This window comes from Physcomitrium patens, chromosome 15 (genome assembly GCF_059467195.1).
Source record: "Physcomitrium patens ecotype Gransden chromosome 15, ASM5946719v1, whole genome shotgun sequence".
Lineage (NCBI taxonomy): Eukaryota > Viridiplantae > Streptophyta > Bryopsida > Funariales > Funariaceae > Physcomitrium > Physcomitrium patens.
In genome coordinates, this window is record NC_143424.1 from 14,587,462 (window position 1) to 14,610,586 (window position 23,125).

General features: G+C 35.0%; 3 protein-coding genes across 7 annotated transcripts; 2 read left to right on the forward strand and 1 right to left on the reverse strand.

Moving 5' to 3' along the window:
• The first annotated feature begins 4,563 nt into the window (after positions 1–4,563).
• On the forward strand, positions 4,564–11,421 carry LOC112292242 (uncharacterized). 4 transcript variants are annotated; one of them, XM_024540531.3, is made up of 10 exons: positions 4,564–5,990; positions 6,445–6,645; positions 6,917–7,126; positions 7,240–7,431; positions 7,779–7,895; positions 8,068–8,567; positions 8,773–8,836; positions 8,989–9,570; positions 9,730–9,807; positions 10,085–11,421. In XM_024540531.3, the coding sequence occupies exons 1-10, from the start codon at positions 5,436–5,438 to the stop codon at positions 11,027–11,029; spliced, it is 3,444 nt and encodes a 1,147-aa protein (XP_024396299.1). In that variant the 5' UTR covers positions 4,564–5,435; the 3' UTR covers positions 11,030–11,421. The 4 variants fall into 4 exon arrangements, with proteins under 4 accessions (XP_024396299.1, XP_024396300.1, XP_024396301.1 ...); XM_024540532.3 differs by having other exon boundaries at positions 8,791–8,836; XM_024540533.3 differs by lacking the exon at positions 4,564–5,990 and having other exon boundaries at positions 6,463–6,645; positions 6,907–7,126.
• A 1,054-nt stretch (positions 11,422–12,475) lies between these two features.
• LOC112292773 (ADP-ribosylation factor 1) lies at positions 12,476–15,694 on the reverse strand. Of its 2 annotated transcripts, none has more exons than XM_024541584.3 (9): positions 15,446–15,694; positions 15,066–15,104; positions 14,601–14,663; positions 14,401–14,419; positions 14,166–14,277; positions 13,630–13,677; positions 13,253–13,383; positions 13,074–13,117; positions 12,476–12,827 (listed from the first exon to the last, which is right to left on the reverse strand). In XM_024541584.3, exons 1-8 carry the CDS (start codon positions 15,546–15,548, stop codon positions 13,084–13,086), a joined length of 549 nt encoding a protein of 182 aa, XP_024397352.1. In that variant the 5' UTR covers positions 15,549–15,694; the 3' UTR covers positions 12,476–12,827; positions 13,074–13,083. The 2 variants fall into 2 exon arrangements, with proteins under 2 accessions (XP_024397352.1, XP_024397353.1); XM_024541585.3 differs by having other exon boundaries at positions 12,476–12,831.
• Positions 15,695–15,829: 135 nt separating this feature from the next.
• LOC112292772 (pre-rRNA-processing protein ESF2) lies at positions 15,830–18,923 on the forward strand. Its single transcript, XM_024541583.3, has 7 exons — positions 15,830–16,464; positions 17,056–17,119; positions 17,324–17,391; positions 17,541–17,630; positions 17,811–17,941; positions 18,147–18,317; positions 18,454–18,923. Exons 1-7 carry the CDS (start codon positions 16,149–16,151, stop codon positions 18,478–18,480), a joined length of 867 nt encoding a protein of 288 aa, XP_024397351.1. The 5' UTR covers positions 15,830–16,148; the 3' UTR covers positions 18,481–18,923.
• Positions 18,924–23,125: the final 4,202 nt, after the last annotated feature.

The window sequence follows — 23,125 nt, forward strand, 5'->3', positions numbered from 1 at the left end:
GTGATTAAATTTTTAGAATTGGAGTCAAGCTAATAAATCTTTCATCATATTTTTTTTTCTATCTTTTATATCAATTGAATTAGAATATAGATTATTATAGAAGTCTATATATACTTCTTTAATGAAAGTTTATCTATGTATCTTATTATATTAGATATTAAAAATCTTGGTGATTTTTTTGTCTTAGATGCCTCTCCTTGAGTATTGTAAAAACTTCTTAGAACATCTATTACTTGTGTTTTTCTATCTAACTCAATCCATTGTTTTTATTCCTTCTTCGTTTTATTCTTTAAAAAAATCTAAATTCTTTTGTGCTTGTTCTAATAATGGTTGGACTAACAAATCTTGTAAATTAGCTTCTAATTAATATTAAATTTAAAATGATTATATATATATATATATTCTATTTTTTTTCTTTGGTGAGCCTAATCTTTACAACAAAGTTAATAGAACCAAATAACATATTTAAGCCAATTAAAAAAAGACCAACATTTTTTATATGATTCTAAATTTAAGGAATTTTTTTGTTACATATTGATCTTTAAAATGGAAGGTATTTAATTTATAACTTAAACATCTAAGAGAGATGTAAATAAATTGGTTGGAAGTTTAATAGAACCTATCAAGCTAGCTAATTTGCTCACTCAATCTTTCTTATTGTCTTGAGAGTAGTTTAGTTGTTGTTGATGGATATAGAAATTATTTAATTGAAGTCTAATTTTAAAGAAATTTCATATAAAAGTCTTTTCTTTGATTAAAATTCTTTTGAAATATAAGAAATTGTTTATATATATATATATATATATATATATATATATCTATTCCAATCATATCCTCTAATCCATATAAGATTATGAAAAAAAAGTTCTAACATATCAATACATAGTTGTCTTCTTTCTATATACTTATTAAAATTATAAATGGTAGAAATATCTATTTATTTCCTTGTGATATCTTTCATAACAATCTAGAAGCTCTTATTATGTATAAGTGAATCTACTCTTTCTAAAAAATATTTAATTGAAGGAGAAATAATGATGTACACATACCTTGTACCTGTACCATTTGCATTACTAATATATCTTAGTGCCGCTTTTAATATATAAATATCACTTATTGGCTACAATTGACAGCTCAGGCCTTGAGTTCTTCATCCACATAAATTATATTCTTAAAAAAATAAGATATTATATTTAAGTTGAATAATTTGGTTATAAATTTTTAATTTAATATTTTTAATAGATTATTTCATGTGCATATATTATAGATAATAATATTTAATTTCATAGAATCATTGAAAAAAAAAAAAATCACTTACTAGTATGTCTAATAGAAGTTATTTTTTTAGAGATTTGTTGCTTTCTTAATCTTATTAAAAGTCCCTTCTTACTTGGTATCTTCTTATCTTAAAAGAACCAAAAAGAGAAAGATTTCTTGAGAATCAAACATGTATAAGAAAAATCTATGTTCTATTAATCATATTATTAAGATCAAACATAAAATAAGGATATATACTTATTTACTTATTAATATAATTCTTTGACTTATGAAATTGAATATAAATAGAAGCTAATTTTTTACTACCAATTCTTAAGAAATAATACTTATGGTCTTCAAATATATTTTTATTATTATAACAATCCAAAACCACTAAATAAGAAGAAGAAGTTCTTGAAGCATAGTTCATAGTTGCTACAATTTTAGAACTATGAGAGAGAGAGAGAGAGAGAGAGAGAGAGAGTCAATAAATCTTGATCTCTATGACATAATTTAGTCATGGCTAAACTCTCTTGTAATCTAAATCATAACAAAATGTTGCCATTAATACTCTTTTTGAGCCAAATACTTCTTCGGTTTTCACCTTTGAGTTGATTGGTTGTGCTTCTAAATCCACATGGCAATGGTACTTCATATTGGTAGAATGGTTGATACCAAGCTTTGTAGGTCTTTGCAATTCAAGGTACTCTACCAAAAGACATTGATTCAAGGCAACCCTTGAGCCAAAATCCTTGTCTTTTAATATAGGTATGTATATATATATATATATATATATATATACATTTTTTGTGTATCAAGAATTATTGGCCAATAGATATACTTATTCTTTAGTTTGTAGGTATAAAATATCTATTGTTGGCCGATATTAATTAACATCACCTGTAGATCTATATAATCTATAATATTGTATAATGAGTTATCTTACTTGAGAATGCATTAAGCACTTAGTTGTAGAAAATAAATTACAAATTACAACAACAAAGATCTTAATATCTCTAATAGAGTCCTAATTAAATCCCAATCAAACCTTAGCAATCCCAATAAAATCTTAATCAATTCTTAAGGAGTTATATGTATATATATATATATATATTAAAATCATAAAGAAATCATAATTTTTTAAATTTATTTTATAAAAAAATCATAAAAAATCTTTTAAAATATTAAAAAAAATATATTATATATAAATAATAAGATAATCCTGAAAAAAATTAAAATTTTAAAATTTAAAATAAAATAAAATAAAATAAAATATTTTAAAATCATAAGTAAATTCTAACCAAATCCTAATGTAATCCTAAAAGAATCCTAAATTTTTTTTAATGAAATCCTAAATAAATCTTAAGTAAATCCAATGTAAATTCCAACCAATTTTCAATAGTAATTTTAAAATCCTAACAACTATTAATTGAACCTTTGATTTTGACTCAAATATATGCCTCATTTCAATCTTAAAATAAGCAAAAAGCACAAAAATTTTAAGGAAAATAAAACTTACTAATTACAAAAAAAAACTCCTAATACTCTTGGATGTTGGCCATCTTCCTTCTCCAACATAGATGTTGACCTTCTATCAGCAATTACTCCTTGTTGAATCATTTAATTGCTCTCCAAATTAGCAAAAGTATAGAAACACAAGTCTTATATGTCTTTACAATTTTTTTGCTTCAATCTAATGGAAAAATTACCTAAGATCACAAAAAATCTCATTGATCCTAATATTCAAATATTCAAGATCCTAATTTAACCAAACTTATATATTTTTAAATCTAATTATTTGATTGGCTTGAGATTTTCAAAATACAATAAGACAAACATATTTACATATCTTTCAAGTTTCACTTGTACTTTTGCTACAATACTCACAAATTTTGCATATATAAAAGTTGTTTTTTATTTCTCAAAACCCAAAATCATTGAAAACATCTTTTATTTTGAAAAACTCTCAAGAATTCAATATCTATCCAAATTACTTGAAACTATTGCTAAAAAAACCTTTAAAAAGTTTTCTCTCTAATCTTGGTCTTTAATTAGCAAAATATCCTTAAAACTGTTTTAAGTGTATGATTTTGTATTCCAAGATCTGATTTTGACCTTAATTCACAATCTGTTCTTTGATAATATCAATTCTTGGTTTCTTGAGGCAATATATGGTAGAAATTAATTTTAAATTTATATTAAATATATCTTTATTATTTATTTTTTTAATCAACTTTTTTTTGCTTTAATTATATTTATACAATATATATATATATATATATATATATATTTTAGATTTAATTTTTTAGTACCTCCTTATCTTTTATCTATATTTTTCTACTGTATTTTTTTAATAAGAGACTTCTATAATAAAACCTATATTTTTATCTTTCACCATATAATCATGTTACATTACAATGGTAGTGTTAAGGTTGTCCAATGGACTCTATTTTGCCACCAAGTACTAAACATATTTGGTCTATATTCCAAGACTAGTAAATTTGATGTGCATGTGCTTATTTGATAAAACAAATTCAAGCTTTAATTTACAAAGTTCCATCTTACTTCAATACTTTATTCTCCATTTGTGTTTAAGTTTTTGTTTACAAAACCTTCAGCTTTCTATACTTGATTATTATTTGAGACTTGTGTATTAAGACAACTTTTCTTAATGATTAGATTGAATTTAGACAAACAATGATATATATATATATATATATATATATATATATAATGAAATATAGAGTCTACATCAATCAAAATTTATAAGAATGAAATAAGTCTTAGGAATTATATTTTAAAAAGAAAATTATGGTCACAAATGGTATAGGTTATCTTTCTTTGGTTTACATCAAACATGACAAAATATCCACAAACAATTACAACAATTAACAATCACATTTATCAATACATTCATATTCATAAAAAAACTTTAAAAAAAAGAAAAGAAAATGGATCTTAACATGCTACGTAATATTTTATCTTTAATTATAAAACTGAATTGCTTCTACAACAAACATGATTTACAAAAAATATGCTGTCATAATATCAACAAGCTTTACAATTATTTTGATGCACATCTTTGGTAACTATTCACACTTGCATGTTTGACTTCAACAGGTAATTAAAAACTTTGGTGACGATTTTTATTTTGATAATTCGGAAAATTACTAATTTAAGAAGAAGAATGAATGTACAACCCATTTGACGTTCGTCATCACTGGATGAACTCATGTGAATGGAACACTGTGGAACATTCGAACGGAGCACGTTCGTGGCAATTCCCCCCGAGCGGGGGTCTTGTCAGTGTGGCCTTGGCTATGGCGGGCCCCCGTCCCCTAACTGCCTCGACTCCGCTGCTACTCGTAAACCAACATTGTGTCAACTGCCATCGCCACAGTCCAGCTCTGCGCCTTCTATAGCGATACGATTCTTGTCTTGATTGAGTTACATTTGTTCGTTTGTGCTTGTCTTTCAATCTGGGGAGCTTGTGAGATCTCTCTCGCAGGAGTGTTCAATTGTCGTCCTTCTGGGGACGCTGTGGTCTGTTGTTGGAATTTGGGTGATTGATTATCGTTTGTGAGAGTTGGGCAGTGACGTTGCAGACAGTTCCGTGGTTTTCAATTACTTGTTGTGTGTGTAGCTTGATGTGAGTAGTATTCGTGAGCCTTGGATTGTGGTTTCTTGAACTTTGGGGTGGCGATTTTTTTAGGTTTAAACTCAGTTGGGGATCAGCTGTCTCGGGGGGTATCCTTGAGTGTAGGTTACTTGGTTTGATATTGAGAAATTCTTAGGGCTCCAGGTGTTTTATTTTGTTGAGACTGGGGCGTGAAGTTATTGCATTCCCCGGTTCTGCTGTGTTGAACAACGCTACAAAGCTTACTTTGCGGTTGCTGTTGAAGTGTAGAAAATGTTCGATTTTTGACATAATGCAAAGCCTGACCAACTTTAAACGTGATACCTAGCTGCTCTGAACATTTTAAAAATGAACCAGAATTATGCTTCTTAAACCGCCTAGATTTACTTTGAATGACTACTCATCAAGCCGAATTTAAATTTGGTTTGTCAAAATTAACATCTCTTTCAACAACGGTCTTTTTGCGGCTCTCTGGATTTATTGGAAGCATGCCTGTGAGTATTATAGCGGTTGAAATCTATATTTTGGAAGGGGAGTATCCATGCCTAGCGGAGGAGAGAATATGTTAATTCGTGTTTCACACATTCACCAAACGAAAGTTCATCAATGTAAGAAACCTGTGAATGGATCGAACAGGGTTCATAGTATACCCTTTGAAAGTCACGGAGGGTTGAAAGATCAACAGCGCGCCGATGACATGGATGATACCAGTGTTGAGTTTCTTCAGGGTTCTGGTTGTGAAGCAAAGCATTCGGATTTTATTTTAGCGCACGAGGAAAAGAGTGAGCACGATCAATCAGTGGTATTGGACTCATCGAAAGGGTTAGAGGCGAGTCCAGATTTCAGAAACAGGATTACTCGGCAATTGCGCTGTCCAGCATTTGCCTGGAAATCATTGGAGGCCATGCCTGTCCGTGATCTCTTCCGTGTGACCCACTCAATCTCGGAACCAAAACCATCAAAAGACTCGGATGAGACCTTCGTTAAAAATGGAAGCAATTTATTGAGTACAGTAGAAGGTGAAGGAATATACTCTGAAAAGGAGTTAGTCTCTGTTGTGCTTGCATTTCAGCGTTGGCGTCATGTCCATCTGAAGGTATGTCCAATGGAGCTTTTGGATTTTTTTCTGATTCTTAAACAAATAGCGTATGGTAGTTAGCTTACTCTGCAGCATTTTTTTCCTGTCTGCCCAAGTGACAGCTTCACGACACAAGGTTCATTAGCAGAAGAACTTTGTGTGTAAGATGGATTTGCATAACTACTTGTAAAGGGTACGAAGTTGATAACTTCGCGACCGCAAAGACCAATCCAAACCTCCAGGCAGCACGCTTGTTTAGATGGTCATGACATCAACTTTCATCAAGATCACCTGCACAAGACAGTTTGTCAAGCTATTAATATATTTTCTCAGAGTTTTGTTGTTGCGAATTGACAATTTCGTCAGAGTATCTGAACTTCATATTGTGCACTTGAATCATTTAGTGGCTCATGAGTTATCTCCTTGAATCTTTTCAATTTCTTGCCTGATATTTTGCGTACGTTGATTCCAGAACATACTGGGCCAAGAATTAAGAAAGGTGCTGGAAGAAGCTCGAGAGGATGAGACCACCCTATCAGCACTGGAAACTGAGCTGGAGGAAACTGAACAACAGTTGACTTCTGCACGCGCTAACTCCTCAAAGCTCCGCAGCCAACTTGCCGCATCAATGATTAACAACCATGATAATAGCTATTCTGCCCACAAGACTACTGTATGTTTCTTTGCATCAAATTCGGATTGGCGCACTTCCAACAGCAACCAGATGTCATTAGTCCATTCTGTGTTATAGTGATGGTATCTACTCTGCGTATTAATGAAGTGTCCCTTGTGATAATCTTTAGTTCAATCTTTTTTATTTCTTTGTTCTCCTTTAGAGCGACTTCTATGTGGAGAGTTCAATGAATATTGTGATGCTAACGAAGTTTCTGGACTCTGGAGTGGTCAGAATTAAAAAGCTGAATGGGTTTAATAGTGGAAATCAGGTAAGCAAGAGTGAGATGGAGATGATGAGGATTATGGAAAGATTAAAGGAAGCGGATATAGAAATTCAGTGGCGGGATAATGAGGTCCAGCAGCTTAATGAGAGAATAAGATGTATGGAGGATCGAAGTGGACGAGTCGATGACAAACTAAGTTGCCTTCAAGCCGAGAAGATTAACCTCCAAGCAGAAAATAGAGCTCTTCTTGAACAGGTTCGGCTTCACGTAGATCTTATATCTCTTTTCTTTTTTGACATGCTTACAAGATTTTGCAGGACTGAAATTTGTTGGCTATTACTGACCACATTGAACACTTGGTGTGTTAGTTTTCTAGGGATAAAGAAGTAATAAAGCAAGCAGAAGAGATTGAGAGGCTCAAGCCCTCAACAGACAGACTGGTGGAACAGCAGAAATCAAAGCACCAGCGGCTGGAGTCATTAGTGGCCAAATATAGTGCAGAAGTTAAGACCCTGCAAGAGCAATTGCAACAAGCATGTGAAGCTAAGTGTTCAAAAGAGGTCTTGCAAAAAATTCACTATTTTAGTCATGCACAAAACGATTTATGGAAGATTCTGGCAAAGGTCGTTAGGTCAGAGTAACTACAATCTATTACGGAAACAGTTTTCTCTACATGTCTGCTTTAAAGAAACTTTTTTCTCTTTCGGAGTAGCAAAGAGACTGAGTTCAGAATGATGTAGCGTTGTATCCTACGAATTGATGAAAGGTTTTCTATTGCACGTGCTAAAGTGTCCTTTCAGGATGCAGTTCCTAGTTTGACCTGCTTACTGTACCTAGTTTATGCACTGTGTACCTGGCTTCATGGCGAATTTTTGCTACGGTTAGTCACTATTGTTGCGTCTAGCAGATAGAGTTGGCTACTGCAGTGAAGCACTCCAGCCATTTGAAGCAGGAGAAGGACATCCTGCTGTTACAACTTCTAGAAGCTGAGAAGCGGGCAGATCTTGCATCTGCCCGTGCAGAGGTAATTCGACCCTCCCGATTCGGTGATTCTTTAGCAGTCGCCTCTCCAACATCCACACCAGCAAACGCACTTGCATTGAAATTGGAAATAGCCCAAACTGTAGTTAGATTTGTTTGACGCTTTAATGTGGATTCATTGAAGGGGACTCAACTCCTATTTATGTGGAGACCAGGAATTCTGCGTGAAACTGCACTTCACTTCAAATGATGGAGCGAAAGCGTCAGAAGAAGTTCTCTCAGAGATGATCAAACATCTAAAGAAATTGACGGATCACGTGAGAGAACTAGAGACCACCGTCTATGCCGCGGATCACGCGGAACCATTCTCTCCGCACGCTGATGGATCCAGTATCCGTCCTAAATTAGTGAACTCTATAGGGAGTAAGAATTGGTGTGCTGAAGCTGGCAAGTGTGGCACATCAGAGTTAGACCAAGTTTATTGCTCCTTTCCTCAAGATACAGTTTTAGGATTGTTACACAGTATTTACCAATTGTGCCCAGCTTGCACAATAGTCAATGCACACGACCGAAGTCATGTCAGTTTTTCTACTGATAGTGACCACGTACTCTTAAATCCTTCAAACAGAGTGCATCATTCACATCCACAACACATATGTCAGGATAAGATCAATAGTTGGATTTGGAAATGGCGGTGGGCTGCATCCATTGCAAGGTAACGACCTTTCTCATCGTCTTTTCCTTGTGGAAGCTTGTAAATAGAAGCTTGGCAACAATCCTCCTCATCGCCCTTGCGATGAAATCACGAAGGGGAGGCATTTTGGTCACAGTAACTGGAAGGAGCTTTGGCGAGTTTTAATTCTAACCATCATGGTTTTTAGCTGAAACCGATTCTAGTTGAGTTTTTCTGAGGTTTCCAGGGTGGAGTTTCTTGCCAGAAAATTGCACAGCTTTGACCAAAAACTGTCGGAGGAATCACGTCGGGTACATGATTTTCACGAAACCTTTAATGTCAGAACATAACTCCTTGGTTTAAGTAAGCATATTACTTTGATGATCTCGGTACTTGAGGAAAACATTTCTGATTTTTTTGAGTTCATTCCGACACTTACCAGTTGCTTGAATTGTCTTGGCAGGAACATAAAGTGCAAGAGTTAATAGAGAGGCTGAGAACGGCAAATCTGACGACATGCGTGGAGAATGAGTTAAGCACCATGGTAGCAGATCACAAACTTGTGCCATTGATATTGTCAGCATGGCGAGCATTCGCCCGTACATCTGTGCTTGAGCGGAAAGCCATCTCTCGGGGTGCTTTACTGGACAAAATGCTCAAGGCTTTACCTTGTTGGATTCGAAGAGTAAGCAAGCGGCGACAGCTTGAACGAAGTTTTTTTCGATGGCAAGTAGTGACTTTGAGCAGCGATCAGCAACCGAGGTCCCAACAAGAGACGAGAAATAACTCCAAAAATAAGATTGTGGAAGAGCTGCATCCTGGTCATGAAGATTCAAAAGCACCGTCCAAGCTCCTTTCTTCTCCAACAAATCGTCAACGACTACTCTCGGAATCCTCGGATAAAACTGTTGTTACTGTCCAGCGGAGACCTGTAAAGACACCCGCAGCAGTTGCTCACCACAGGGTCAGCCAGAAACTCAATCTTGGAGATAACGGGAATCAACTTTCAAGCGGTTCCCAGACCAGGGTTTTGCAGGCATTGCAGGTATCGTGATTTCCCTAATGGCTGACTTAGGTACTCAAGGAGGTCTCCTGCTGTCTCTGGAGGTTACGGAAAGAAATAGAATTCCACCAAGTGACTTTATTGATTTCTCTAAATCATATTGGTATTTTAGTAACGTATGTGGGTCCATCTCTCATGCAGACAACATTGCAGCAGGAGGAGGTCGAACTTAAGAAAATTTTGTGCCACGAGATTCAGCCTTTGCAGCGCCACGTTCAGGTCTGCTACTATGCTCTCTGTGTCACTAAAACCTGCTCTTTGATTTTCTGATCACCACCATCATGGAGTGACAAGAAAATAGGACGTTCGACAAGTTTCTGCAAGGAGTTAGATACGGACGTAGAGGGGTGTAATGTAATGATCTAAACTTTCTCGAAAATTTAGGATAGAGTCTTATTGAGTCCTTCCCAACACAAAGTAGGTCTATCCTTTGGAGATACGATGCTGAATAGGAGTGCCTCAAGTTCACCTTTCGACTGATGCTTATCTCATGTAGATCCAGAGCAGGCCAGCAACCGCGCCAACCATGTCCTCGTCCGCAAAAGTACGCGAACCTGACGAGGATAAGGTGTTGAAATCGGTATTGGGCGTTTGCAACAACTTAGCATTGGCTCTCACTAACGTGAGAGAAAAACTCAGCCCCCATGTTCTGGCAGACACAGAGAATACATGCAGTACAAACCAGCGCGTGAAGCCAAACAAAAAAGTGTCTAATACAGGCTTGCTTTTGCAAGATTCCAGAAGGGCACGGTTCTTGGACGACCAGACAATCAATACCAGTGCCAGGAGTGGAATGGAACCTGGCAGACCAGAATTGCCAAAACCTCCTCCAGATTTGGAGGGCTTGGGTACCCATACACGGCCACGAGGCCCAACTTATACTTGTGGCAAAAAAGCTGCCTACGTAACTTCGAGTCAGCAAAGAGTAACACGGATCGCTTCCATAGGTGACGAGGAAAGAACCCGCCGGTTGTCATCAACCACAGCATCAAGTTTGCAGAAAGATGCATTCCATGTTTCGCTGGATTCAAGATCGACCAGATCTAGTGGGTGTGCACCAACAATGGGGCTTCAAAAGCTCAATTCCAGGAATGAGTCCTCATTCCGAAACGGACAAAATGATACAATGACCCCAAGAACAAAGAGAGCTAGGCATGAGATTAGACCAGCCGTGGTGAATGCCTCGAAGAAAGAACATCGCAGCTCGATAGTATATTCCCTCTTCCCGGTTCAAGAGAATAAAACGTTCAAGCGTGTTCCTTCATGCAACAGAAAATCTACACGGACCTCAAATCCGGCGTTAAACATTACTGTGATAAAGAAAATCTTGGAAGGCGGAGCAGCGAATGCATCACTAGACGAGAAAAAACTCTTAGGATCAGCATTTACCAGACTGCTGGGTGCAAAAATATCCAAGTTGCGAGGGGGCCAGGCAATGTGAAGAAAGGGACCCTCCAAGTTTGAGATTTATCTATTTCAATCAGACTTGAAGCAGGGAGATTCGGGTTTCTATTCGTAACCTCATTTCTAGAAATTATGTGGAGCCAATTTTATAAGAAAAAAAAAAAAAAAACCATCTAAAGTCGCCTCACCGCAGTTGGGTGCCACAGTTCGAGTTGCGTTCTTGCTCGTTGGGAAGATTTGTCTTAAGTTTGTTGCTAGTATCGTTCTCCACACTAAGTTTTTGATACTTTGAAGTGCAGTTGATATTAGAACGAATGATTTTTAATACTGGCTAGAGAGGTGATAATTCCGTAAATTCTGATTTTTTGAAAATTATGATTATAGAGCGAAACAAGAATCTGTCCACCCAGTATTGTAATTTTTTTTTTTTCTTGAGATTTGTCTAATCATTGCTTGCACTTCTGGATTTTCTTCACACAAGTATTCATTTGTACATCATACTCTATGCAGGATTTGGAAGGAATGTGTGTATATACATATTTATTCATTCTAATCAATTTCTACTTCTAAATAACCTGTACTCATTCAGAATTTATGAATTTTGGTTTTTTTGATATCTATTTGCATATGTATATATATATAATGTTTTTCAAAAAATAATTAATCATATGAGTGTATTACATTTTAGTTCTCGTTAACATACTGGAAAAATATTTCATAACATTATGCAATTGGAGATGATAATAAAATTTACTGTAATACAGTGATTCAATATGGATTTTATCATCCTTAACATTTATCAAAATTCTAGTAATGCTGAAAAGCTGTTAAATGCAACAGTGTTTACATTATAAAACTAAATGGAAAATATCAAACATTAATATGAAAAAATTTCAGACATTATTTTTTATTTTGGAAGATTATTAAAAATTATTTTTCTAAAACTATTAAATTGTATTCTTATTTTAAAATAAAATGATAAAATCATTTTCAAATAAAAACTAAGATGAGAAAAAGGATTAAAATAATAATAACCTTTATAAATTCAACAGTAAAAACAACAAAATCACATGTATTAGTTACACGGAAATAATAAGTTATACTTAATCCAAGCACATTCCTTGTGCCAACTCGAAGCAGTTTCGCAGGACAAGTACCTCCTCTCACTCTGACATTTTTTCTTCTTCAATCCATCCATCATCAATGCATGTTCAGGTACCAGTCTCAGATTTTGTGAGCAGGTTTTTACCAAGTTTGGGGTTTAAAATAAAAACACAAATATATTTAAGAACAATTAGACAGGGTTGAAAATTTAGGATTTCTTAAAGTGTTCTTGTGTGAGAAACCATTAAGATTTTCTATTCATCCAGTACCAGCTGGGTACCTGTTCCACTATGGCCAAGTCAAAGTTAGTACAAAATAAGTATACTGCTTACTTCTTACCAAACCTAGAGTTCCAATGTGGTTCCAATGAGATTCCAGATTTATGGATGAATTTGTGCAGTTGATTGATGCAACTTACCAATCGTACAATTTCACGTTGTCCAAAGCTTTGACCACAAATTGCACATAGAGCTAAGTTCCCCACAATGCGGAATCAGCATGGGTGTGCCTACATGTCATTACAAATTGCAATCTCCTTGATGCACATATGTGCCAGGTCTTGGCCTACTTAAAATGATCTATACAACACTTCACCGATTGTAGGATCCTCCTACACTCAACCCCCACACACCCCCCAGCAAACCTCTATTCTTTCTAATATCCCACCATACACTGCACAATAATGGTTGTGAAGTGCCAAATTCCCAAGTTCAAACTCCTCCACATCAAACCTGTCTACACAGATAACAGCATGTTATGTGTGGGAATGATGCAATACGACCTTTACTGTACAAGACATTCGTACTTTACACATGGTCTTCTGAAGACGGCATTCAAAATTAAGAACCCACAAAATAAAAGCAACACAAATAGGAAGACTAGGTGCTTCAACATATCCAGCTCAAGCATGGACTGTCTTGAGATTTGATACCATCACATACAATATAGGGTATAAAACATTCGAGGATTACACTTACAGTTTGCCAGCTACTTTTTCCCGGACTTCAGGGTGTTGCTGAGCCTGTTCAACAAATTCAATTCAAATTGATCCAATTAAATACGTAGGCATTAAATCTCGAGAGCGATGCACCCTAAATGCTCAAAACTAAGATATTTGCCAGTAATTGAATTGTACGGGGGTGTGTCAGATGCGTACCAGTCCAAGCCCTCAAAGAGCCCATCACCTTTGATGGCTGAGGTTTTAAATATGGACCATTGTCTGTTTTTGATTGTATGCAAATTCAAAGCCTCTGAAACAGCAGCTGCATCGAGGGCTCCGGGTAAATCCTAAAAACCAAGAGACACATTCACTTTCAAGACAATAATTCTCATACACACATAGTATGTAAGTCGTTAACTGCTGTACTCTTACTAAAACAGGAGTCACTCTTCAGAGATGAAAATTTTGGTGATCGTAGAGATAATGCAGAACCAACTGAAGCAAATTGTAAGTTGTTTCTACAAACTAAGTGTGATCCAGCGTGACGTCTGATGAATCTGTCAATGCAACAAACGCAAATTTACATGACATACCTGCTTATTTGCATAAATCAATATCACAGAATCCTTCAGCTCTTCCTCCTGTCAAGCCAATTGCGAATTAAAAAAATGGCACCTACCAAGCCCAACGCAAAATTATCTCTAGCCCACGGAGACACACCAAAAGATATAGAATACTCAGAAACTTGCACAGTTCTCAAGAACCAAAGATCGGACAGTGCCACCACGACAATTATGCCCTTCTGAGTAAGTACTCTGCATGAGCTCACAATCCAGGTGACAGCTAATCGATTCCCAATTTAAGTTAATAAGATACGAACTGACCAAATTCTACAAGCAGTTCATGACAGTCCCACCCATTGTTCACTTCAGACATAAATTCAGCTTTCTGTAGAGCAATTCCATTTCTATACTTATTTGATTCATTGCAACTGCATATGATGGCTTCTATGGGCATATTTTAACATCAAATCAGCTCTGTAAGATGTGAGATACGCAAACGACTCATAGTATACAACGAAAGTGCTCCGACCTCTATTCTACACATGGAAGACGGCATCAATTAGTACCTGAAGAATAGCATGAAACTCTTCTTGAGCTATGGACATGCGATCTGTATCACTTGAATCTACCACGTAGATGATTGCTTGTGTGTTTGGATAATAGCATCGCCAGTACGGTCTGCGCCAATTTCCCAAAAAAAAACGGCATATAAACGCATTCAGCAGTCTGCGTCATAACTTAGAGAAATTGTTCATTCAAATCAACATTGCAACCAGAAAATGTAGACGGGGAGTTAATAACCTGATACTCGTTTGACCCCCTGCCATCATCACAAGTAGTTAGAAATACAAGATATTACAGATAACATATCAACGGATAAAATATAAGAGTATAATTGAGAGAATACAACTGAAGCAGTATGCCTAAAACATAGGTGCCATTGACATTAAATACTCAATAGGAACCTACAAATAAAAAATTAACATGCTGATAACACGAACCTAAATCCCAGACTTGAAACTTTATATTGTTGTATGTCACAGTCTCCACATTAAAACCAATAGCTGCGACCACCACAAACAAAGAAATGTGATCAGATGTGAGGATAGATGTTTAACGTCGATCCTGATTTTTTATACACGTCAAAGCATCTTTGTTTATAAAACATGTGCAAGGTTGTTGTCCCTCTAGGTAAGCAACGTGTGGATTTACTGACACTCCCAAACTGGCACTCCAAATCATTGAGTTGAGCTTTTTCAAGAATTCGATGCAAATTTGATGAGCAAATCTAGGCAAACAAAATCGGTAACTCCTGATGAGACAACCCAGTTCAAGCAGCAAGTTGAAATAGACTGAAAGTGAGAAAAAAGATGAAGCTGGTTACTACATACAATTCAAGAACTGTTGTCGGGCCTGACATCAATAGTATGATCAGGAAATTAAAAAGAAAATCTGAGTTCACTCACTTGGGATGGTTGAGACGACCTCCCCCACTTGCAATCGATCTGATCAGCGTGATTAAGGTAATAAACTTACACATTTCTCCACTAAAGTGGCAACTAATAACATCTAACAGCAAATAAACAAATAATCTTCAAGGCATGATCCATGACGAACAACACAAGCTAGAGCTATATAAAATTCCTCTCAAACCAAAGCAAGCGAATACATCCTCCGCGTCCTGCCCATGCACACCTTCCGAGCTTAACTGTTTGTTTTCCAAACCTAACCCACATTGGCTTGGTATTGACCTAAATCAGACAGAAAGCTTGAAAACAGCGTAAAAATGCCGCAACTATCCTAACCAGCAAGAGCTTGACTACAGTCGCATAAGCATAATGGATACAAAGGATGGTTGTTTTCCCGGCATTGTCCAAACCAAGGACAAGAATACGCGCTTCCTTATCCCCGAACAACGTCGCCAGCAGCCTGGACACAAATATGCCCATCGTGACTCCCTCTCCTATTCCTACAACCTCGGGGCACCAGCCTAATTTACAACTCAAACTCGCTCAAATGGAGCTCAAGCTGCGTCTCGATCTGATCAAGCCCTCGTAAAAGCATGCAACCACGCACGTTCGAACACACCAAGGCAGGAGGAAGTGGTATTATGTTGGAGAGAAAGCAGGAATGAGACGTGTTCGGACCACGGACGAACGGAGAGACTGTGGCCGACGGTCGCCCGTTACCGTCAATAGAAAAACGGTATATGATACCCCTGCAGGTGTTTATTCTTCGACCCACAATCTGTTAATATTCTAAGATACTGGCGGTTAATCCTTGGGAACGCCCTTCTACCATCTTAAAGTAAAAGCGCAGGGCATTCTTGGGTTTTTCTAGTGAGTTGGCCGCTGTTTGCGGCGAGTTTGTGACTGCGGAGATTGAATGTGCGTTTGGGTTTTGCGTTGCGGCTGCAGGGACGGCATCAACTCCGTTGTCTAGAAAGTTCTAGTTTGAGTATACGGGAAGGAATTAGAGTGGAGTGTTTGGTTAGAAGAATCGTTTGAGAGGTAGTGCAGTTGGTAGGACTTTACGGTGAGTGGGTATCGATGGAGGAAGGGGAAGCTACTACTAGTGAGGAAGAGTTCGAGACTAAAAAGCAAGCTAGAAGTCGGAAACAGAGGGAGAATCGAGCTGAAGCTCTACAGGAAGATGGAAAGAAGAATGAGGGATTAGGAGACGATGCGGTGGCAGCGGGTGAGAAGAAGCGTAAGAGAAAAGCTTTGCAAAATGCCCGCTCTAGTGTTCCTGGGAAACGAGGAGTGATTTATTTGAGTCGTATACCTCCACATATGAAACCTTTGAAGTTGCGGCATCTTCTTGAGCCGTATGGAGAAGTGCTGCGCATCTATCTTGCTCCTGAAGGTGATGTTTTCGATTTCTAGGGTTGAATTAGGGTTTTAGAGTCGGATTATTCAAATGCTTTTGGGTTTGGGTCTAAGATCAAATCACAGATTGGTAGTATCTGTGAAGTGTGGGCGTAATTTCTTTCAGTTCATGAGAACGAATTCCCGCGAAAAGCTTTATTTCTCTGGGGTTTTAGCTAAGTGGAGAGTGGAAATTCTTAGTGCATTTTTATCATAATATGCAGCTTGTGCAATCCTCAAAGCATAAGATTTATCGTTTAGTATCGTGTCAAGCATCAACGGTATGATTTCTTCGCTTTATTTTGCCTCGTTGGCAGCTGGGATTAAGCAGCTTGGATTAGTACCTGAAAGACTTTACAAAGATTTTGACGCGTCCCATTAGTGTCTTGGATTTAATCTCAGAGCACCTTATGTTGCTTCTCTTCAACGTCTGTTGTGGACCCTTGGACAGGGAAAGTCTCTTGCTGAATGGATCACCTGCGTCGCTCTTTGACAGTTTGAATGTGATACAGCTATTTATGTAAGCATGCATTAGTTGGCTAGATTGAATGTTGCATCTGACGTGTTGAATTGTGCATTGATTCCACAGATCCCGCCGCTAGATTGCGTAGAAAACGTGCAGGCGGAAATAGTGGCAAGAATTTCACTGAGGGGTAACCTTGTCGTAGTTATGAGCTCTTGATAATTTTTTTGGTGGTGTGAGATATGACGAGTGCAAATTATTAGTATTAATCTTCGCTCTTTCGGGTTGCAACTCAACATGTCTTTCCTTGTAGTTCACAGTCATGATGGATAACCTCCAAGGTCAATACTTGTGTCGCTGGTAGACTCATCTTTTATAATGATGTGATGTGCAGGTGGGTAGAATTTGCTCATAAAAGTGATGCAAAACGTATTGCCGTCATGCTGAATGGAGAGCCAATGGGTATGAGTTCTACTTTTTTGTTGTTTTTCGATTTTGGGGCTGCAACTGCTTCGAGCACTCAGAGGCCTGTTTGTTAGAGATTGTAGAGATTAGGGTTTATGTTAAAAAGGAACCTTGACTAACATGATTTTCTTGCGCACCCTTCACAGAAGCTTCGAAACGTTCAGCTTATCACTATGACCTTTGGAACATGAAATACTTGAAGAAGTTCAAGTGGGACAACCTTACTGAAGAAATTGGTACTCCTCCTTTGTAATTGGATTGTATCTGTGGAATTGTCTTGTATTTTTATGCTCGATTTTTTTTCATTTTATTTTAGTATATTTTATTACAGACATGATCATTGTGTGTCTAATATCTCAAGAACAAAGGACTGCAACTCAATGATCAAAACCAGTAACATTGAATTTTTCCTGCAGCTTACAAGAATGCTGTTAGGGAACAAAGATTGGCTGCTGAGATTTCAGCTGCCAAGAAAGAGCGTGATTTCTACCTATCTAAGGTTGATCAATCTCGAGCTATCGCTTCAATGGAGGAGCGGAAGAAAAACGTACGTTAATTCTTGTCATGCCAGGGTTGTTTTATAATTGCTCTGCAATTATCCTTGTTCCATTTTGATGTTCATCATGCTCCCAACGTTGCAGTAGCCAAGTGTATCTGAATATGGAGGTGCCTGTACCGATCAGCCTCTCTCTCGCGCTCTCAGCTATTGCTTCTTTAAATTGTTCTCACCGTTGCTTTGAAATTGCTTGCAGAAGAAGGATCTAGAACAATCTCAAAAGCCTGACGGTGTGGAGAAGCCTGCCATCGAGAAAAAGTCTGCCAGTGAGAAGCCGAGGCTGGTGCGAAACTTCAATCAAAAGAAACCTGTTGCTGACGGCATGACAAGCAATGTCGCTACACTATCACGTGATGTGCTAGCAGGGGTAACGTCACTTTTTTTCTTCTCACATTTTTATATAGTATCAGTTGAAAGTAAGCTGATGGTAGCTTTCATCTCATGAAATACTTTTGTTTACACAACATAAACACCTAACCTCACACTTCTTGGATGTTTTGCAGGTTTTTGGTGGTAAAAGAGCTTATTAATGGGCGAAGCATCCAAGTAGACTAGGTCATGCTATCAATGTGGGTCATCCTACCAATGTGGGTCATCCTGATCTGTTATTTTTTCGGTGATAATTGCAACTAAGGTGTGAGGTACAACATTTACAGTGCTGTGATGCGCTTTATCTCCTATTTTTCCACCTACTCACAATGGTTCACACTATAGAGATGAAGTCATGGATGTCTCAAGGACAACCAAAATGATAAGAGGGAAAGGTCACGTATAGCATCTCTGCATTAGCAGAATAGAGGGTCTGAAGTTGATCTTTGCTGTGTAAAGGCATCGGCGACAAAAAGTATGAGACGGCTAATCTGTATTTGCTGGCTTGGTTATCTGGCGCAGTAGGTGCTCTTGGACAAAATTATGGTTGGTGCACCCAGTAAGGGTTTCACATATTATCTCAATTTTGATATTTTATTGTCCACTCTCCTGCCATCAATACCATGATGTTGACGTTTTTTCCATGTTGATGTTAGCGGGAAATTAGAAGGCTGATTCACGCAACTCTTATTCATTGAAGGCGATATGACCTTCATTAGTAATGTGTTCATGTTTGGCTGATTTGCAGAGTCTTTTTTATAAGGTAAGCAATGTTAGTGGTATTTTAACACAAAATGTTGTGCAATATTTGAATATCATTAGGATTAATGGTGATAAAACTTTGATTTGTTTTAGTAATGACATTAAGAAACAGTATTAGCTGAAGTATAAAATGATTTTTTAAAAAAGGTTTACTTTTAAGAATTTTAAAAGTAATACGACCATTTTTACATATGTTAATAGATTTTAATAACCATATTTAGTCTGAATTAATCAATATGATTAAGATAATTAAGCCATGTTTTTATCCTATCAAAGAATACTAAAGCATAAATTATTGTAGCAAGCTAGGTAATTTTTTTTAACACAAACAAATAAAAAATATATACACACATAGGTATGTTTTATGAAGATTACTCCAATATCAACAATTAGTTAATAAAATGACTGCAAATTTGCCAAAGAAGCTTTGAAATAATGTGATCAAGAATAAATTATATGTATAAAACAATAACATTATAGAACATGGTACTTACCAACTTAATTAGTCAAATTATTAAAAAAAGATGTCAACTTAATGGCTTCAAATGTTAATTTATTTATTTTAATTTGGACTATGCACAAATACCTAATCTATTTAAATAAATGGAAACAAATTATAAGTAGAAATAGGTAAAATATGTTGAGTAAATAACATCTTTTTAAAGAAAGTTTAAAAGATCTTATTAGATATAAATTGGAACTATGTGTATACTTGATTGCACTGTGTGGATATAAAAACTTTTCTTAGAGGTTCTTCACATTTAAGAAGTAGCTCAAGAAGTGATTTATAATTTTAGTCATTTGTTCCACAAGTCTTGTAGTTCTTGTAATGCCTCCACATGACCTTATTTGACGAAGACACTATCAAACATATACAAAAAATCTTCTACCTCTAACAAGGTACATTTGATGAGTTGTTTATTAAATCTAAAGATGAAAAAATGTATGTTTATTGCTGATTACATTAATGAATTCAATGTGATTACAAATCAATTGAGCTTTGTGGAACTAACCTTTGATGACAACTCAAGGCTTTGATTTAATTGTCTTTGTTACTTAAAAATTGGACCACAACTGTGACTACAGTGAAGAGCACTTCAAGAAGTATGAAGTTGAAACTTGATGAAGCTTGAGATTTAATTCTCAACAAGAATGTTTGCATGAGAGAGTTTGGTGTATCTTTGGATTCTATCTTGAATATTAAAGATAGAAGAAGAAGTCATTAATGAGGAGTATATCTTACATTATATTAATAGAAGTTATAAGATATAAGATTACAAATAGTACTCAATGAAATGTAAGATATATTTCTTGCTTAAAGTGAAATCTGATTTCTATGAAGCAACTACATAACATGGGATATACAACAGAGTTTGGAGTTGTTCATAGAAAATCTCAAAAGATTCTATGATTGTAACAAGAGGCAAGAAGTTGAAAATATTGTATTTGACTAAAAAAGGCAAGCACACAATAGCAATGTCAAAATAAGAAGCTGTTTTAAGGCACTAGAGACTTAGACACATGAATAAGAAAGGAATGAAACTACTAGTATCAAAGGAATGACTACCTAATTTGAAGGATATTGATATTGATATATGTGAAGATTGTGTCTATGGAAAATAAAAAGAATTAGTTTCTCAAAAATTGGAAGGCAATCAAAGTAAGAAAAGTTGGAGCTAGTATATACAAACATATGAGGACGTACTTCAATTTAGTTCCTTGGAGGTTCATGCTATTATGTCACCTTCACTAAAAATTCTACTAGAAAAATATGGATTTATTTCTTGAAAAAAAAATCTGATATGTTTGCTACTATTAAAAGGTAAAAAACTAAAATTGAAAGTCAAACCAACCTAAAAATCAAATGTCTGAGATTGAATAATAGAGAAGAAAATGATAGCATAGAGTTCAAGACATTTTGTGTAGAAAATAGAATTTGAATTACAAAACAATTCTAAGAACTCTTGAACAAAATGGTATTGCTAAAATGATAAATAAAACTTTAAATAAGCATGAAGATACATTTAAGATTAGCTAATCTCTTTTAGGTAGATGCAATTAACACAACCATTTACTTCATAATTTGAAGACCTTCAATTCAATTAGACTTCAAAATACCAAACAAGATATAAATAAAAAAAAAATGATAAATTTTTCTCTCTAAAGAATTTTTGAATATATTTCATATGTACAATTAGACTTTGATAAGAGAGAAAACCTTGATCCTAATACTAAAAAAATGTTATTTTATTGGTTATGGTTTTGATGATTTTGATTATTATTTTTGAAATGATCAAAATAGAAAAGTTATTAGATATAAGAATATAACTTTTAATGAAGAATTATTCTATAAAGACAAGCTCATAGTAGGATTTGACAATGCAAAAATAAAAAAATAGATAATAAAAAAATAAACAAACAAAGAAAAGAAAAATCTTTATTAGAAGAAATATTAAAAATTAATGTGGTTATTTGGGTCCTAAAAAATCTCAAGAATATTGCAATACAACAAATAACAAAATAAGAATCAATTGCTCTTCATGTGGTGGTAAGAAAATTGAGAAGGATTTCTAAACTTCTAAATCAATATTCTCCTTTCTTGTATTATTTACTCTTGATTGATGGTGGTGAACCAAAATATTTTGCTCACACAATACAAGTAAAAGACTTTGTTAAGTGAAAATTGGCTATTCAAGATGAGATGGCTTCTTTAGAGAAAAATAAAATATTGATATTGACTTACTTATCAAATGGAAAAAAGACATTAAAAAATAAATAGATATATCTTATCAAAGAAGAAAATGGTGGAAGCACAAGGTACAAAGTAAGATTAGTTACTAAAGGATTTTAGCAAAAGATTGGAATTGAATTTCTTGTTATCAAAATAATAAGTATAAGATTTGTATAAAGTATTGTTATTGCCTAGAACTTGCATTTAGAATAGTTAGATATAAAGATTTCATTCTTGTACAATAATATAAATGAAGATACTTACATGTTGCAACCAAAAGTCTTCTAAGTTTTTGATAAAAAAAAGTTTGGTATATAAATTAAAGAATAACTTGTATGGCTTAAATTAGGCTCCAAGGCATTATTATAAATTTTTTGATGGTTGCATGTGTGATAATAGCTTTATAATATGTGACATAGATTATTATTATTATTTTAAGAAAATTAATAGGTCTTATATTTTTTTACTTTTGTACATTATTGAAATGCTTATTATTAGTTCTAGCATAAAAGATATCAATAAGTTAAAGCAATAATTGATAAAGAAATTTGAAATGAAAGACTTGAAACTTTCAAAAGAGATATTTGGAATGAAGATTACTAGGGATAGAGTCAAAAAAACTCTAGATCTATTCCAAAAGAGTTATATAAAAGAAAATATTGAACATATTTAATTTTTATCATGCAAAGCATAAAATTACTTCTTTACAAGGTCACTTCAAACTTTTAAAGTAATAATCACCAAAGACAAATGAAGATCAAAAGTACATGGAGAAGATTTTGTATGTTTTGGCAATTAGAAGCTTCATGTATGATATGATTTGTATCAAATCTAACATAAAACATACAGTAGGAGTTGTAAGCATATATATAGTGAACCTTAGAATGATACATTCGGAAGTTATAAAATGGCTATTGCAATATCTAAAAGGCACTTCAAGTTAAGTAATTTGTTTTAAGAATAGTAGTATGAATTTGTAAGAATTTATTGATGCAAATTTGGGTAGTGACTTAAATAGTTGTTGAAGCTTAAGTTTTGTATTTCTATAGAAGGTTTTGTAGTAATTTGGATGTTTAAACTTGAAAAAGTATTGCTTACTAACTACTAAAATAAAATACATGATCATCTCTAAAGTTAAAAAAGAAATGATTTGTTTAAAGAATATTCTAAAAGAATTAGACAAAAAGCAAGTTAACAATGCTTTTTTCAAAAATTATCAAAAAGTAGTTCATCTTGTAAACAATCAAATATTTTATTCAAGAAAAAATCATATCCAATTGAAATATCATTTTATATGTTAGCTTATGGATAAT

What these genes read in the sequence shown, in the direction of transcription:
- LOC112292242 (XM_024540531.3), top strand. Translation starts at nt 5,436, where the DNA reads ATGCCTAGCGGAGGAGAGAATATGTTAATTCGTGTTTCACACATTCAC. An exon ending in AAGCTAAGTGTTCAAAAGAG is followed by an intron (nt 7,432 to 7,778) that starts GTCTTGCAAAAA and finishes TGCGTCTAGCAG; the next exon opens with ATAGAGTTGGCTACTGCAGT. An exon ending in TGTCGGAGGAATCACGTCGG is followed by an intron (nt 8,837 to 8,988) that starts GTACATGATTTT and finishes TTGTCTTGGCAG; the next exon opens with GAACATAAAGTGCAAGAGTT.
- LOC112292773 (XM_024541584.3), bottom strand. Translation starts at nt 15,548, where the DNA reads ATGGGCATATTTGTGTCCAGGCTGCTGGCGACGTTGTTCGGGGATAAG. An exon ending in GGTCGTCTCAACCATCCCAA is followed by an intron (nt 14,664 to 15,065) that starts GTGAGTGAACTC and finishes TGGTGGTCGCAG; the next exon opens with CTATTGGTTTTAATGTGGAG. An exon ending in TGATTTATGCAAATAAGCAG is followed by an intron (nt 13,384 to 13,629) that starts GTATGTCATGTA and finishes CTTGGTTTTTAG; the next exon opens with GATTTACCCGGAGCCCTCGA.
- LOC112292772 (XM_024541583.3), top strand. Translation starts at nt 16,149, where the DNA reads ATGGAGGAAGGGGAAGCTACTACTAGTGAGGAAGAGTTCGAGACTAAA. An exon ending in GCTGAATGGAGAGCCAATGG is followed by an intron (nt 17,392 to 17,540) that starts GTATGAGTTCTA and finishes CACCCTTCACAG; the next exon opens with AAGCTTCGAAACGTTCAGCT. An exon ending in TGGAGGAGCGGAAGAAAAAC is followed by an intron (nt 17,942 to 18,146) that starts GTACGTTAATTC and finishes AATTGCTTGCAG; the next exon opens with AAGAAGGATCTAGAACAATC.